The sequence below is a fragment of the Candoia aspera genome, chromosome 7 (assembly GCF_035149785.1).
Source record: "Candoia aspera isolate rCanAsp1 chromosome 7, rCanAsp1.hap2, whole genome shotgun sequence".
Lineage (NCBI taxonomy): Eukaryota > Metazoa > Chordata > Lepidosauria > Squamata > Boidae > Candoia > Candoia aspera.
The window spans coordinates 61,123,090-61,140,871 of NC_086159.1; the positions used below are offsets into that span (position 1 = coordinate 61,123,090).

The 17,782-nt window shown below is 37.2% G+C and overlaps 1 protein-coding gene across 1 annotated transcript in view; it reads right to left on the reverse strand.

Moving 5' to 3' along the window:
• Positions 1-17,197, reverse strand: part of GRM8 (glutamate metabotropic receptor 8) — a 494,048-nt gene extending 476,851 nt beyond the window's left edge. The window contains exon 1 of the mRNA XM_063309577.1: positions 16,599-17,197. Coding sequence (XP_063165647.1) covers positions 16,599-17,108 — 510 coding nt within the window. The 5' untranslated portion in view covers positions 17,109-17,197. The remainder of the gene's footprint in view (positions 1-16,598) is intronic.
• Between the last annotated feature and the right edge of the window lie 585 nt (positions 17,198-17,782).

The window sequence follows — 17,782 nt, forward strand, 5'->3', positions numbered from 1 at the left end:
CTTTAAAAGAAATAAAAAGTCCAGTAGTGCACCTTTTAATTCTTTTGCCAGTCACCTGAGATAGAAGGATATCAACCTCACTTCTCAAATAAGAACTATTTACTCACAGCTGTTTGGGAGCTGGGAGTGGAGCCATTCTGTCTTAGGTGTCTGGGAAAATAGTGAAACCATGGCCCACTGGAACTGTGTTTGGATTTTTTATAAAGCCGTCTTAGAATCAAGCTGGCTTGAGCAGAGATTAGGAGCAGCTTAAACAGTAAGTGCAGGCATGCCCTTAGGAACAAGACAAGACCTTAAAATCACTGAGCAGCAGAGGTACTCAGCATATGAGATCAGAGACTGGCAACACAGAAGTTACAGATACAGTACGTTTGGAGACTGCTGGATCTCCAAAAAGTGCCTCTGCTCCTTAATAAAACTGATTTCACTCAAGATCTCCCACAATCACATGCAAGACTCTGGAATTTAGATAATTTTGGATGATGCATAAAATAGGACAATGGTGCTTGGAAATCATAAAGATTGTAGCCCCCTGAATTAGACATATCCCTGTTTCCAGATAGGGGTGTAAAGGAAACACATTTTGGATCTACAGATTTGCTCAATATGAGTTGTGGACAGCCCTGTCGAATGAAATCTGATAGCATTTCTCCTTCTCTGTTCAGAAAATGTGCACAATAATATTGGTTTGTAAGATGCATCTGGTTCTTTAAAATGTCATAATGGAACAAAAGGCAGGCCTGCTTACATGGACAGTAAAACAGATCAGGATCAGGAGAGGAAAAAAGAAAAGATTACATCAGGCAAACCCCCTGATCTTGGGCTTTGTTGGCACAGTATTAAGTCTGTTAATATTTGCTTTGTAACTAAGGGCAAATTGACGTGAATATTTGACATAGAGTCCTCTGTGAATGGTAAAGAATTATATGGTAGCTATGTGATTTTACCCATTCTCATGCTATAGTGAAGCTATGTATGACTTTTCATAGGAAGTATTATCAATGCTAGGTCCTGGTTTCTCCAGGCATTTTATTCAGCTCCTGTTCTCTTCAAAACAGGAGTCATCTGATGGAACCACGATATTCATTATTTGACCTAGCATTTAGATCACTCCTTATTTTTCTATCACTACGGCTGAAAGGCATCCACATTTAACATCAGAGTTATCATTTAATAAATCTACTAGTTATGTCTCTAAATGTGAGGGAGGTTTCCTTCTGGTCCTTCAAATGCAAAAGTAAGTGCTGGATTTCAGAAAGATCCAGTTCTAAACTTCTTCTATTAGAAATGGCTCTTGAAACAGCCAAATTATTTTGCCTTATCTTTCTGTGTGACCTCAGTACTATGGTCCACATTTCCTAATACTTTAATGGCTTTGACTTTGTACCAATAGATTGCCTACAGGATTGCAGCAAGTAAATATCATAAAATGGAAAGATTTGTTATTATAATACAGAGCCCAACCCAAATAAGGAGCACAATTCATAATGTCTACCAAGAAACCAACTATAACCATCTGTCTGAGCCACAGGACAAAAAAGCATGATAAATGACCATATAGTGGATAAATACTTTTATCTACATAAATACACCCAATAGCCATTTTCCCTCAGCACGTTACAATATTCTTAGGTATTTTTGAATTCTAGATTCACTAGGTTGGAAGTACTCAAAATATGCATTCCTTTATTTGCTTCAAAATGTGAGAAACCGGTCTGTGCGCTTGAGGTTTCTTCTGCTCATTTGGATAAACGTGGTCCTAGAATTCTGTCCCCAAGGGGTAGAGGTAAAGCAGATTGTATATTTTAAACATCAGCATATATTGTCCTTGCTGATACCTGAAAAGCTTTTACCACTTCTATAACTCCAATATAGGTAAAGGTAAAGGTTTCCCTTGACGTAAAGTCCAGTCGAGTCCGACTCTAGGGGGCGGTGCTCATCTCCGTTTCTAAGCCTTAGAGCCGGCGTTGTCATAGACACTTCCGGGTCATGTGGCCAGCATGACTCACGGAACGCCGTTACCTTCCCGCCGAAGCGGTACCAATTAATCTACTCACATTTGCATGTTTTCGAACTGCTAGGTGAGCAGGAGCTGGGACGAGCAACGGGAGCTCACCCCGCCGCGCGGTTTCGAACCGCCGACCTTCCGATCGACAGCTCAGCGGTTTAACCCGCAGCGCCACCGCGTCCCTAACTCCAATATAGTTATGCAAAATAATATTAGCCTTGAGTAGATTATTGTAAATTTTTTTGTATTTGCTGCAAACCACTTTCTTAAAGAACCAGGAACCAGGAGACTGTGAGTTTTAGTCCCACCTTAGGCATGAAAGCCTGCTAGGTAACTTTGGGCCAGTTGCTCTCTCTCAGCCCTTAGGAAGAAGGCAAAGGCAAGAAAACTGCAGGGACTGGTCCAGGCAGTTGCCGAGAATCAGACACAACTGAACCAATTAAAAAAAATATATTGTACATTTAAGTGACACTGATAGCACCATGCCCATTTTTTTGTTTGTATTTGCTGCAAATCACTTTCTAAAGCCTTCAAGCTATATAACTGCTAGTCATTCTTTAAAAAGCCAGCTATTTGATTCAGACGTATTTTAAATAAATTGAATTTTCTCAGGAATTTGATTTTTTTTAACTATTACTTTGACTTTGCATTTTTGTAATGAGAAATAGGGTATCAACCTGTACTGCGACCCTAACATGGTGTATCTACATAGGATGCTTAATTTCATCTTGTAGCATGCTCCACATTCTCAGTTTTCAGTTTGGAAAAGGAAGGGAAGAGAGCTACATTTAAAAATAAACCAAATGAAACTGATTTGAAAGACCTGACATGTCTGCATTACTTGACAATCAGCTTTGAATACTGGTAGGAGAAACAATGGTGCAGTTAGATAATTTTTATCGCAAATGATTTTAATATTTTTCTCATTTGAGGCACAAATGACCACACTCAAATTACCATATTTTGGACACATGATGCAAAGACCTAGCTCCCTTGAGAAGTCCATAATGCTGGGAAAGGTGAAAGGAAAGGAAGAAGAGGACGATCAGCAATAAGGTGGATGAACTTGATTACAGTAGTGATGGATGCAATGTTGGAAGACCTGAATGGCCAGGTAGAAAGGTCTGTCTAAATGGTTGCTAAAGTTAACATCGACTTCATGGCACAATCAATTGTTTTATGGGAAAGGCATGCTTCCAGTAGCAATGGGTTGTACTTCTTTTTTTTAATAAGAATTTTATTGAGTTTAAAGCAAAGATAAAAAGTATAAAAAAAACAAAAAACTTCCAAAAAGAACTAAAAAAGTGAGAAAGACAAGAAAAAGAATTTAAAGATTAAATTCTTCCAACTTTCAACAACAAGAATGTACAGCACTTTCCATAATCAATCTCTTACTCTATATCAAACCAAGATCACATTATTTCTATAAATCATTCCATTAGTATACATGAAAATCACTAAGTACAATTCCTCCTTCCCCTTATATTAATACACACACACACACACACCAGCTTCCCTTCCCCCAAAACATTTATTTAATTATTTCCTTCCTAACACTATTCTATATATTTCTATCCACTATAATAAAAATCAAATAATAAAAACATATAAATTGTCTACTTTTATAATTAATAGTACTACAATAATCTTAACCCTATTAAACCTAAAACCAAGCAATTATTATTATACCTTATAGATACCTTATAAAACTTAAAAATCAAACTAACCTTGAAAGGAGACCAGTAAATCTTAATTCAAAGCATTAAAAAGAAATGAACTCCTAAAAACTTCATTGTCAATCCAATTAAACATTCTTAATTTTTTCTACCCCACTTCGAAATATACCAAGACATTTACATTTCTCCATTTTACATACAAGATATTTTTCATACAGGAATCGAACAGGCCAACTGCCCTCCTTAAAAACTCAAGAGTCCTCAGCAAAAAAACCTCCCACAGAACAAAAGCTCTTCTTTCCCATAACTTTCCCTCAGAAAAAGAACATTCTTTGTGATTTGCTGTCCCTTTAACCCCTTCACCACCAAAATATAGTCTTCGTCTGGCATTTCAAAAAGGACTTCAATCTCACTGTTAGTGGAAACTTTCCCATCTTGGGAAGAATCTTCATCTTCTTCCAAAACGTCCTCAGCCAGATGACACATCTTAAAGCAGATATTTTCCACAGTATCCTGAATATCTTGCAAAATAGCTTGACAAGAATCGGACAAGATCTGTTTGTAGGTCTGCTTAAACTCACAACAGAACTCTGAGAAAATCTCCTTGAAGCCCTCCATGTTTCAGGCAGTGGATTATGACGCCCCCTCGATACTTGACTAGCGCCGATAGGAGTTAATGAGTTAATAGAAGATCTCCAGAAGTTATTGAAACAGGAGAAAGTATGCTAACAAGCAGGTCCCAGGGAAAGTGAACAGAAACCCAAAGATTCGAAACAGCAAATCCAACGTGTAGGAAAATATTCAATCCCTCAATTCAATACAAAAATAATAGGGAGGCAATTATTTATTCTCAGTCCTCCTTAATCTTTAAACAGGAAAGCAAGCCAAAACTTTAAAAGATTTTTAAAAATTTAATCCAGAAATAACAATAAGCACAAAGAGAGTCCGCTTCTTCTGGATGTAGAAAGTCTCTCTTAGGATATATAAACTTTAAAAAATATAAATTGGGTGATTTAGAAATGGGGTGGCTCGACCTAATGTCCGTTTAAGGCTACACCGCATTGTGGAAAAGGTGACGTCCCCGCCTCCTGTTGTCTCTTATTGGATCGTCGCGAACACTGTCTGCGGTTCTCTGGCTGCAAGACGCTGTTCTGGAGGGCAAATGGGATGATTCTGAGCTTTTCTTTTATTCATGAAAAAGCTCTGGGCTTCAGGAAAAAGCCTGCCCAAGCGCCCCCCCCCCCCAAAAAAAAGTCTCCGCTGTCAGTTCTGTCTGCTGAGCTCACGGAGAGCTGTTCAGTCAGTCATGTATCAAGCATGTGGGGTATCAGAAATGTGTGATCTATCTGTTTTGGAAAAGGTAATATTTTCTACCAATCAAAGGATGCAGCAATATATGTTATTATGGCACAAATTTTGTGATATCTTACAATAATATCTTGAATTGTTTATATTATAGTAGAGAATTCATTGGTAAACCAGTGACTATTGAGAAGTATAAAATATGAAATAGATTCTTTTTCTTTCCCTTCTTAGTTTGTATTTGTATTTTTTAAGTTTCTTTTTTTGTAAGATTACAATTTATTTTGTTACAAAAAAGTAAGATACTATTTAAAAAAAAAAGATAGAGAAGGCAATAATTAAATTAATTTTCAAGGCCATATCTTTGGATGCCCTGAAGGAACTGACTCTCCAAGTACTCAAGAGAACTATAAAAATGTATGATTTAGTGTTAGAAGTTTACAGAAATGAGCAATCGTCCTCTTGCAATTCATTTTTGAATCTCATTTGGCTGTCATTTTTCCTCCAGTGTTAAGGAAAAATAATCCCATCACCTAGATAGATGTAATATCTGAGACATCTCTTTTAATATTTTATTGCCCATTATGTAATATGCAGCTTTTGTTGCAGTAATGGCAGTCATTTGTTTCCTCAGTCATTTTCACATAGATTTTGATTGCTGGTTTTAACCATCTTAATTTCATCGGGATAGTAATCTGGATAAAATATTTTCCTGTCTTCAGTGGCTTTAGAGTTATTGTGCTTTAACTGTCACCCTTCTGAGAGACAAGCAGCCCATAATTAGCTTATAGCAGCATTTGAGAACCTCTTTAGAGTATATGATATGTTGCATGATAAACCCAAACAATGAATCAAGTAATTTCTTCCTGTAGACCAAAATTTATTGAAAATATTTTTCTGTGGTTTTTTAAAGGATTTTCACTGGCTTTCAGTTTGTTTCTTAGCGCCAAAGTGTCAGTTTGGGCTAATAAGGTTTTGAATACTTTAGACCAGTGTTTTTCAAACTCGGCAACTTTACGATGTGTGGACTTCAGCTCCCAGAATTCCCCATACTGGCTGGGGAATTCTGGAAGTTGAATTCCACACATCATAAAGTTGCTGAGTTTGAAAAACACTGCTGTAGAATCAGAGCATCTGAAGGCCCACTCCTCCATAGCTAAAACTAATTTTTTCCAGCCTTTCCTCTGAATGCCTCTGTATTCAGTCAGCCAGCTGGATGGATAGCAGGGGTAGGATCTTTTCTGAAATGTGGTATACAATGACCTTTTACACACTTTAAAAAAAGCATTAATCAGATTAAAATAGTTTTATTTGCATGTGTATCTGGTGACCCAGCCTTCCCTAACCTGGCCATCCTTCAGATGTATAGATTTCAACTCCCAAAATTCCAGCTGAACTGGCCATTGTCTGGAAGTATCCAGATTGCGGAAGATGGCCATAGAATGGCAGAATGGATAGTGAAATTTATGGAGTTGGCTGAGATGGCAAAACTGATAGCTTTGATTAGAGAAAAGACATTGACTAATTTTAATGTTACTTGGAAACCCCTTTTGGACTTTTTGCATTAAACAGAAAAAATTGAAATCATGATATCTGGATTTGATCATTAGAAATAATAATAATAATGGACAACAGATTTAATGAAAGCTATGTTGTAACTTAGAGTAAGAGTTTCATGCAAATGTATACTTATACCTGTAGCAAAGAAAGTTGGAAGTCATTCTTGTTCTGTTTTCTTTTTTTCTTTTTCTTTTTCTGCACTTTTGACCTTGCTCTCTTTTCTATTTTGTTTTCTTACTTTTTTCATTTCTGATTAGCTTTTATCTTTTTATTTTGAAATCATAATAAAGTTTAATGAAAATAAAGCCTGATGTATCCATGTATGATATGACTGACAGGTAAACATTTCCCTGATATCAAGTAAGCTGATATATTTTAGAATTCAACTCTCATCAATGTTAGCCAATGACAAGGAAATCTGGGAATTGTAATCCAAAGTATCACAATTGCAGCAGCTTGTCACTGCCCTGCTGCATAATACATGGTCCACCAGATATTATAAAACTCAAATTCTTATCAGCCCTTGCTAGCCTTGTCCACTCAATGTATAAAGTCAACCACTTTTAACCTTGTATAGTTACCAAGTCCAAAAGAGCACTGCAAATTGTAGTGGTGTGATGATGGCATCTGACAAAGATGTAAGCGAATAACTACTTCCTGAACAAAGGAAGGTGCCAGGAGAATTAAAATGGATGTGCAGATGAAGTTTTAACTATAAATATGGAAGGATGCATAGAAATAGTTCTTCCAGCCCAGTCTCTTTTTTAGAAATGTTGGAGAAGCGGCTCGAGGATCCAAGCCTACTGGAAGCAAAATGGATTAAATGCCAGCTTGCATCATTCCATAATATGGCTCAGTGGGTTTCTCATCTCTCTCAGTGGAAGCCTGATAAACGCAAATGTAATTCAACTACTTTTTGTGGAGCAAATGCCAGATTACAGTGAAGGAAGATTCAAAAGCGTTGGACTTCAAATTTATTGTAGCTGGCAGAAATGAACCCTATTTGCTGGATATATAGTATCTTGGAAAGCTCCCTGCTGTGTTTCACTTGATGTTGTCAAAAGCTACAGTAGATCTGTGTATTTGCCAAAAGTGCTGTGCAGTCCTATAAGCACCTTGGTCTATGCCGAACTCAGAAGCACCTGCTCTTACATCTCCTATATCTCTTTTCCCTTATGCAAGAGATAACCCTTTACACTGCTAATTCTTTCTAAGTCAACATCTCACGTAATTCCATTGTGCAGACCGTTATTCACTAGTTGAGAAGCAAACCCAAGAAGGAACAATTACTTCCTGGTTCTAAGCCAAAGTTCTAGTGTTCAGGAGTCCCAGTCCTCATTCCTGACCAAAATATAATTGAAGGAATAGTGCTCAAAATCTTCACAAAACATGAACAATATGACAAGTATAAGTACACAAAGAGAGGGTCTGTAGTCCTCAGACACATGAATCCAAGTTTATTACATTCTCTGCTTCTCCAAATGTTCTGAAAATTATCTCCAGTATTCAAGAGAAACCATGCAGATGAAATGTAATTCCTTTAATGCTTTTCAAGTCTCAAGCAAAGTGTGTTACGTCTACCCTCATCTCTCTTATTTTGTTTTTTATATTCTCATTTTCCTTTTTATCTTCCTCTTTCCAGATGTCTATATATGCCAGAAGTATTATTGCTATCAATATGATAGAAGCAACATGTATTCAATACAATTATAGTTCTTTCATGATACATTCAAAACTCTAAAAATAATCATTATCCATATTACCAAAGAGTGATAATGTGAGACTAATAAACTAGAGTTTATGAACTGTCACCTATACATTTTGCTAACAGTTCTACTAAACGTCTAAACTCCGAGCCATTTGAAATTACACTATTTGTACCTGTAGAATCCCTATAAAATAAAATTATCTCTCTGTTTTGAGGACTGAATGATTAATCTAATTGAAGGTTGCCCCTAATGAATGAGGTTTGTTCATAATTTATTCCAGGATGAGATCCAATTGACTTGATGGTAATGTTAATTTACGGGGTGGAGGGGGGGGGCTTCAAATCAGTGCTGACTCCTGGTGACTGCCTGGACTAGTCCCTGCAGTTTTCTTGGCAAGATTTTCAGAAGTGGTTTGCCATTGCCTTCTTCTTCCCAGGGCTGAGAGGGGGACTGGCCCAAGTCATCCAGCTGGCTATATGCCTAAGGTAGGACTAGAACTCATGGTCTCCCAATTTCTAGCCTGGGCCTATGGGAGGTGAACTGTTCTAATTCCCCATTTTAAATCTCCTCTCCAAAAGGCCCAAAATTGTGCCAATGAAATTTATTTGTGCAATGCTTGAAATTCAACAGTAAGATTTTTTTTAAAAATGGAAATAAGTATGGGCATGGAAGCAAGAGATTCTTCAAGAACTGTTTACATTCCCACCTTTATAACCACCCCCAAAACCCAAAACTGAGCAAAACCAAGGCCAGAAATGTTGAATCTCTTCTAGTGATTTTCACTCCCATCACTGAGCTGCCTCCTAGAGTTTGCCAGCAGATCAGGAGTTGAGTTGTTTCTCCCAATCCAGCAGAAGTTGCCCAGTCTTGTCTTACGTTTATTTTTCTCAGCTCTATTGATAAACTATCTGGTACAGTTTCCTTTGAGACTGGTGCAAATCATGGTGTGAATTACATTACAAACATTTTTCTATTGGTTCTTCATAAACTCTTCATTCAGTGGGGCAGTCTGTAAATGAGTCTTTTCAGGCCCATCATGTAACTTGCTCCAAAGCCTAGCATCTTCAGTGTAAAAAAGCCTACAAATCTCAAGAAATCATCAAATGTAATGAGATTCCACACCAATATCTCATAAGACCTCATGCAAGAATACTTAAATCTCATAAGATTTCAAGTTTTTCTCTATTAAAAAGTAAGTTTTGAGGCTGTTGTTTTAAAGTTCAACAGACATTCTGCCACCAGTATGAGATCTGCTGCTGACCCTTGCACTGAAGGAAGATTTTGTGTTACATGGTGCTGGGAAAATATACATGCCCATTATGGTATTCTCTTTTTGGATTGGCAAAATATACTAGGCAGAGAGTATATATCACAAAATTCTTCTCACAAAATTCTTCAAAACTTTAACAAGTCTCTTTTGTAAATCCAATATAGGAAAGTTATCAAGGCTACTCTTTCAGTTTGGTATTTGTATAAACCTTTTAATTATTAAGATATCAGCCAGTTTTATTTGTATATCCCATGTAGCATCTTTTTCTGTATCATTCTTGTAGCCTGTCATTTTTAAATCCACTTTCAGTTCAGTCTCACTCTTGTCCAGTAAAACTTGTTCCTCTTCCATAACATCTTTTAAAGATAGTCTATCTATAGAGGCAGACACTTAAAATTAACTTCTGGGTCCATTGTTCAAAAATATCCTTCAATATGCCAATGTTAAAATATTTTCTCTATTAGTAAGTCAAATTTAAATGCTCTTCTCCTTTAATTATAATATTTAGTTCCTTCTGGTTCTGTCTAGTGTCCAATCTTCAAAGTCCCATCTTTGATTTTTTTTTTTCAGAATTCAAAACAACAGACATTTCCCACAGGAAGGATTCTTATAATTAATTTCAAAATCTTATTTCAAATTCGTATGGACCTTTAGTCCATTTGTATTTTTCCAAAATCAATGTTCTAATCACCCTTTTGCTGTTTATTCCCCCTCACCCAAAAAAGATTTTTTTAAGTTCTTAAACTTGTATTTAAAACTTCTGTCGTTCCAAAAGTAAAACCTTTCATTCCAAAGGTTCTTAATAGCTGAAAAACAGTTAACAAGCAATTTTCAAAAGTGATTAGAAAAGGAAGTAAGCGAACCCTGTGTCCATAAAGGCGCTGACCATGGTTTGGGCAAAGTTGGCATTCCCTCATCTCCCAGAGCTCTAAACCCACCAGAGACCACTGTCTTGTGGTCTCCTTGCCAGGAGCAATTGTATGGAGCACTTGTGGGCAATCCCAAGTCCTCTCCTTGTCCAGAGAGGAATCCCAAAGAGCTGGTCCACTTGCCAGCACTTCATTCTGCCATGGTCGTCAGCTCCGCTCTCAGTGGAGCCATCTTGAGTTCGCCATTTCTTGCCCAGAAGTCCACAAAGCCCAGGTTTCTATATGCCTTCTTTTGAACACAGCTTTGGATGTTTCATTCTTTTGCTGCTTAAAGTTCTTCAGTATGTCTGAAGTAAAACATCCTGATTTAATCAGGCTTTTAATCCAGAACAAAGCATAGTTTAACCAAGCATGTGAAAGAGTAATACTGTAGAAAGGCTGATAAAGGAGCACAGAGGCCTGTCATTTATTCTCAAACTGTTAAATCTAAATGAATTTGCCTTTCCCTTCTGAAACTGCCATTTGTGGACCAGATCATTAGCATTAACACTCATAATACTCATGAAATACCATAGGCTTCTTGATGGCGTTCTTCTATCTCTGAAATAGCTTTTGCTAACAATACCATACACTAGACATCCTGTACAATCTGAGAGGATTACTTTTTGATACTTTTATTTATTTATTTTTAATCGGCTTTGGCCAATTGGCAGCTTGCTCCTCCTGAGGAGTGCAGAAAACCATCTGCTTTGCTTCTATCGCACCATGTTAGGTAAGGATGCAGGAAGAAAATGAGCAGAAGGCAATGAACAAAATGTAAGTTACCTTAAGCTACAACAGGAACTAGAACTGTATCTGTGAATCTCTGCAGCACCAGCAGACAGATACTTGCTTCAGGTGAATATTGCTTTAAGGTAAAACTGAAATCAGGCGGATTTATATATATACTGTAAACCAGTATTAAGATGCTATTGGGGCTGGCTGCATTCTGTATAGAATGAGAAAAAGTTGGATTAAGAACCCCAGAAACACCTACATTTAAAACACATTTTCCTGGAAGGTGAAGTTGTATTAAACTCAGTGGAACTTACAAAATAATCAATGCCATCAAAAGCCTTCAGATATATCCTCACATACAAAGTTTTGTTTTTCCCATTGCGCTTACAAAACCTGTCCTTATTTATGTGGCTTAGTCCCCACCAACAGCCAAAAATATAACAGATCTACAGCTGAGATATACCAGTTTCACAGTGCTGAATCATCCCTAAATATCCACACACATACCTGCTTTGCTAGAAAGCAGAAATTGAGCTATTCCATTTCTGTGGCTTGTTAAACTGTGGATTTCACATTTTAAAAAAAAACCCTGTCCCAAACCAATTTTTTTAAAAAATGTTGAAAAAATCTGCCCACCCCCATCTATTTTGCTACCTGAGCATTTTCTCATATTCTGTCTTCTTTTATATACAGGTAGTCCTTGATGGACGCGGTGGCGCTGTGGGTTAAACCGCTGAGCTGTCGATCGGAAGGTCGGCGGTTCGAAACCGCGCAGCGGGGTGAGCTCCCATTGCTCATCCCAGCTCCTGCTCACCTAGCAGTTCGAAAACATGCAAATTTGAGTAGATCAATAGGTACCGCTTCGGTGGGAAGGTAACGGCGTTCTGTGAGTCATGCTGGCCACATGACCCGGAAGTGTCTATGACAACGCCGGCTCCAAGGCTTAGAAACGGAGATGAGCACCGCCCCCTAGAGTCGGATTCGACTGGACTTTACATCAAGGGAAACCTTTACCTTTACCTTACCTTGATGGACAACCACAATTGGGACCAGAACTTCTGTCGCTAAACAAGGCATTTATTAAGTGAGTCACTCCTGATTTTATGACATTTTTGCCATGGTTGTTAAGCGAATCATGTGGTCTTTAAGTAAATCCAGCTTCCCCCATTGACTTTGCTTGTTGGAAGCCAGCTGGGAAGGTCGCAAACAGCAATCACATGATTCTGGGATGCTGCAACCATCATAAATACATGCTGCTCACCAAACACCTGAATTTTGATCATGGGACCACAGGGATGCTACGATGGTCATAAGTGCAAGGACTGGTCATAACTCACTTTATTCAGCGCTGTCATAACTTCAAATGGTCGCTAAACAATTGGTTGTAAGTTGAGGACTACCTGTAATTTCTTTTGCAAGATTTGCTCTTCCACTTAAGGCATGCTAAGCTTTGGTAATTTTGAAACTTGCAGGAAAAAGGAATATGATTGTTAGTCAGTGTTTCCAATTTCTTTTATGTATTCCTAATATTTCATATAATTCCATGCCTTAACAGTTTTAGAAGCATCTGAACTTTTTACTTCTACAAAGGAAAGCTGCTACTTGCAAGTCCATCCAGCACTCATTCACATGAGATGTAAAGCTACTTGCATTAATTTACATTAATTGACATTGAAGTCAACACTAATTGCTGAAAACTCTCCAAAGTTTCAAATCAGAGTTGTTTCATCCCATTGGATGATATAAAGGAGTGAATCAGAGATCTTCTTTGTGCAAATTAAACATATGAATGCAACAAACTTATGGCAACTCACTACAGGATTCTACTTCACAAACAATAGTGACACAACTTTTCCTCACATCAACTTTTTGTCAACTGAAGTGAAAGGATACTAAAGAACACATCAGAGCTTCTAGCATGTTAGTGCTGTCATCTGTTAGTGATTTAGAACATATGAGGCATAACTTCCATTTAATCCTTGTACATTAGTCAATGTAACACACATACACAACATATCTAAAGGCCTCAGGAGTGCAAGACATTTATTATGACAATCAGAATTCTTTAGCAACTACAACATTCTACTACAATGAGAGCTAAACTTGCTTCTTTTGCCCTCGTGGTTCCAACATCTAGAAATCCAGCTCCTATTAGGATAACAATAACAAATATTTTTCTTGGTTTCAATAAAGTGTGATGGAAAGAAAAATGTAGAAAGATGGGGTGGTTATATAAATGAAGCTATTTTAGCACCTCACTCTCTGCAATGGCAGAGTTCATACATCACTCTAATTCATTACTGTTTTAACCAAGTCTGGTTGCAGAAGCCATAGTGGTCAGCTTCTACATTACACTAAGTCATAAGACTCAGTTTCTAAGTCAAAGCAGCTAGATTCATAAATCACACTGAATCACATTAAGATTTAGTATCATATGTAAGCTCAGCCACTGCAAAGCTAGCCTTCAATTCCTGTCTTAGGAATTTTTCACAGATTACTAAGAAATAAATGTGTCTTAGAACTCATAGAACCAATCAGTTGCATATTTTATTCCCCTCCTTAAGAACTAATTCTCTAATATTTACACATCCAAATGTGAACAAGCCCCAAGATTTAAACTTCTTCAGACATGGTTCTTTGGATTCCCTTCCTCAATCCTATTAAAGATAGTTGGAAGAATCCCTAATTAAAACCTAAAAGAGATGCCTCCTCCTTTTGCTAGTAACTGTGTTACATCAATTAAATGGGTAAGTAGAAGCGTTCCCCAGAAGGAGTATCATGTGACCCTGTATTGATTAAGACTGCAGTGGAATGTTATTTGCAATTGCATTGCATAATGGAAATCAGGAAGCCGCTGTCATGCTTTCAAAAGACAAATTGCTGGCATCTGAGACAATTCATAGGCTCCCTTTCTTTTTGCTGTTCTCAAGTCACAGTTAATGCATGTTCTGCAGGGATTAGTTTCTTAAATCTGTCTCCTTCACTGTCTTCAGTAGTAAAAAGAGAGAGAGGGAGAGGGAGAGCTGTAATTTAGATGACCCTGTATTAGAAAAGATGTTAAGTAACAACAAAGTCTATTGGTATTTCTTAATTTCATATTATTTAATAGGATTGAACAAAGGGTCAAACGTTTTGAAAAAAGAAAAATTCAGCAGGCACTGTAATGATTATCACTAAAGACAGAACTGTAGTCAAAGAGGACTGAGAATTTTGTATTATTATTATTATTATTCCCTCTGGATGTATGGTGTCAAACCTTCATTTATGTGCCATCACTTTATGAAGAGTTGATTTCCTGTAACACTGTGGACCTATAATTCAAAGAAATGAGTGAACCGAGAATATTAAGTGTTTTTCCTGGGCAATTTCAGGAGTGAAAAGCAGCTACTTCATCAAACTGTATATGTGTTTATAGTGGAGTTCAAGTCCCCACAAATGTCACTGTAAAGCCTCCATTTGTACATCTCAACCTATCTCTTGAGGTTCTTGTTTTCCTGCTAACCCAGAGAAAGCAGTAGCTGAGGTGACAAGAGGGCAGATTTTGGCTGAATATTAGAAAAAAATAAATAAGATATTGGAGCTAGTTACCCCCCAAGACTTAACTTTTTTATTACCATCTAATAGTTGTCCCAGTTTTTGCAGCCCAAATATAATAACCCTATAAGAGGTACTATTCACAGCATGTATTGAACATATCCCATATTCAGTGCACCGTCATCAATTGGTTGTCCACCAAATCTTAAAAAATTGAATGTTGCTGCCTAATCAGTTCCAGCTGAATTCATCTGTCCACTACATCTGTCCACTACATTTGACAAATTAAGATGTGACAGGTTGTTTCCAAAGTTTATGCTCTAGGAATTAAACAAGTATATTATGAAGCCAAAGAATAGCACGCCAACATAATTGTTTCTCCAAAATGAGTTGCTAAGGGTCATCCAGGAAAAATCATAAGCTTGCAAAAATTGAGAGGCTAACTTTCTCACAACAGTAATAGCACCTTGTTATATTTACTTTTGTCAGACGCTATTTCTAGCATTTCAAACATACTTCTCTATTTACCTCCTTGGTACTCTTATTAACAAATGTATATGTAAAACTGACAACTGATCATGCTGTGATTGTATAATCAAACAAAACCAGTCAAGAAGAATATATAATTAAATCAGAAGTTGTCTGTGCCATAAGAGTTAATACACCTGGTATATCAACTTCACTTAAATCATTCATTATAATGACACATCCCTGAACAAAGTTCTCCAGGCAAAACTAGCAATTCCAGAATCTAGAACACACAAGTCCAAATAGCTTTTATTTTGGAAAAGCCGTTTCTTTTTCTTTTCCCAGTCCAGTTCTGGAGATAACGCAGTGAGAAAGCAAAAACAAACAAATCCTCCCACAAATCCAAACATTATTGAACGAGCTGGTTTTAACCTCTCCATCTTGAATGACTTAGGATTCAACTACCTAATGGATTATCTCCTTCTCTACAAACCTAACTTTTAAAAAGTAAGAAGGGCCGTAACTAAGGAAGGGACTTTTTAGTTGTGCTCCCCCTCCCCCATAGTTGATTTGGAATTCCTTTCCTTAGGAACTTTGTCTGTTTTGTTTTTAAAGATGGATGAAGATTTTATTTTCCCAGGCCTTAAATTAGTTATTAGAACTGCACCATTTTTTGGAATCAAAATTTAACAGCTTGATTTTGTTGTATCTTTAAAACATGATTCTATTCAAACAGAAGCAATTAAAGTTCCTAAATAATAAATATATTCTTAGACATAAATCTAGACTTGCATATGTGACTTATTAAATCATCTAACTATTAACCATTACAGGGGTAATTGCTGGTAAACATGACTTAGAGAATATCATTGCACTTAGACCCTACTTGTAATTTCCCAGGAACAACTGGTAGTGCACTGTGGAAACAGAATTCTGGACTAGATAGTTTTTTAGTCTGAGCCAACTGTTTTTCCCATGTGTAGTCACAACTGATTTTAACTGTATTTTCATCCATTTTTTGCTATTTTTGTTTTTCCCATCACTGTTTTTCATTCTCTTCCAACTTAGATTATCACTGTCAAGGCAACAACCCTCCCCCCCCCCCGTATGGTACGATGTTTTGTTTTTCTTACAGCTAGAACCTTCCTTATAAATAGATAGAAATTTAAAATATGAACTACTTTCAGTCAAGTACCATAGATCAGAACAGACTATTAAATTATTTTTCCTAATATTGAACAATGGTTTTACTTTGTAAAATCTAAATTATGGTCAATTCCAATACTACCTAACTCAAGCATTGCCATGAACATGTTTGAGGCAAGATATTTTTGGCAGATGTTGATATATTCCTTGCTGTGATATCATCCAGCTCAAGTAACACCTGCCTCTATTTGTAAACATAAAAAATTAAGGTACACCTACCTTAAAAAGTCTTAAAATATTAGCCACCATGATGGACACTGAGCTTGCTGCTGCACCTATTACCCCTGTTATCTTGTCTGGCTTGGTAAAAATAGGAGGATCTCCATTAGCACATTTCACATCAGATCCATCTTTTTCTATCAAAGCTTGCACAAAAGTTAGGGACTGCTCCAGAGCGTAAGTGTCTCTGGAACATGTGTCTAGAATCCGGACACCCAATGTAACGTTGGCAAGAAGGTCAGGGTCTTTATTGATCTGATCAATTGCATATAGCATTGCCTCAAGCCGATGGATCCCCTTTTCTTTCTTGAGTTCACCGCAAGGTACTCCTCTGTCCCCCTTGGCATGGACAGGAAACAGTCCTCCCAGAATCACATCTCCATCAAGTCGAATGGAGTGGGCATATTCCTGGCCATAAGTTCCTCGCATTATAGGGAGTATCCAAAAGAATTTGGCTGCAAGCAGGAAAAAATGATGGCAAGAGGCTAGAAGCTTGTCCTTGTATACCATTTTTTCTGAAGGTGGTGTTGCAATCCAAGATCCAGATTTTCTCCTTGCTAGAGGACGAAGTGGATGTTTTGAAACTGTCCCTTCTGAAGGCTATCATCAGTGCCCAATGAATCAGAATATAGGACCTTGCAGTAGGTAGGAAAGAGGAGCTGTTGGCTGTTATTTTTAACAAATGTCTTTACAAAGTTTCTCACATAAAGAATCCATTTGAGTTAAGTATGCCATGTGGTTTGCTTGCTTTTCAAGTGTTTTCAGTGACTGCAGATTAATATTAGTGTAAGCATTCCCAGAGTCACGAAAAGGCCAACATTTCAAATCCTTGGATGGTATCTTGTAACTGAAATATTCCTGAAGTATCAGAGAGAAAAAAATGTTTAGTTAAGCTACCTTATGGTAGATGTTACAGTTTTCATTATTTCTTTATAGCAGCTTATTTCTGAGATTTTACCTTCATTTTCTCTGAAGATAATGGCTGCATTCACACATCACCCTAAATTGCAGCTTCTCTAATGGTGATTTGCAGAACAAGCTGGAAACAAGTCAAGGTCAGTCTCGCAAATAGCAAAATAATCATATTTTATTGGTCCAAATACTGGCTTGTTTATTTTCCTCTTGTTTAGTTACTCTTCACTTACAGTTTTATAGATTAGATAGATGCTTTGGCAGAGCATAAT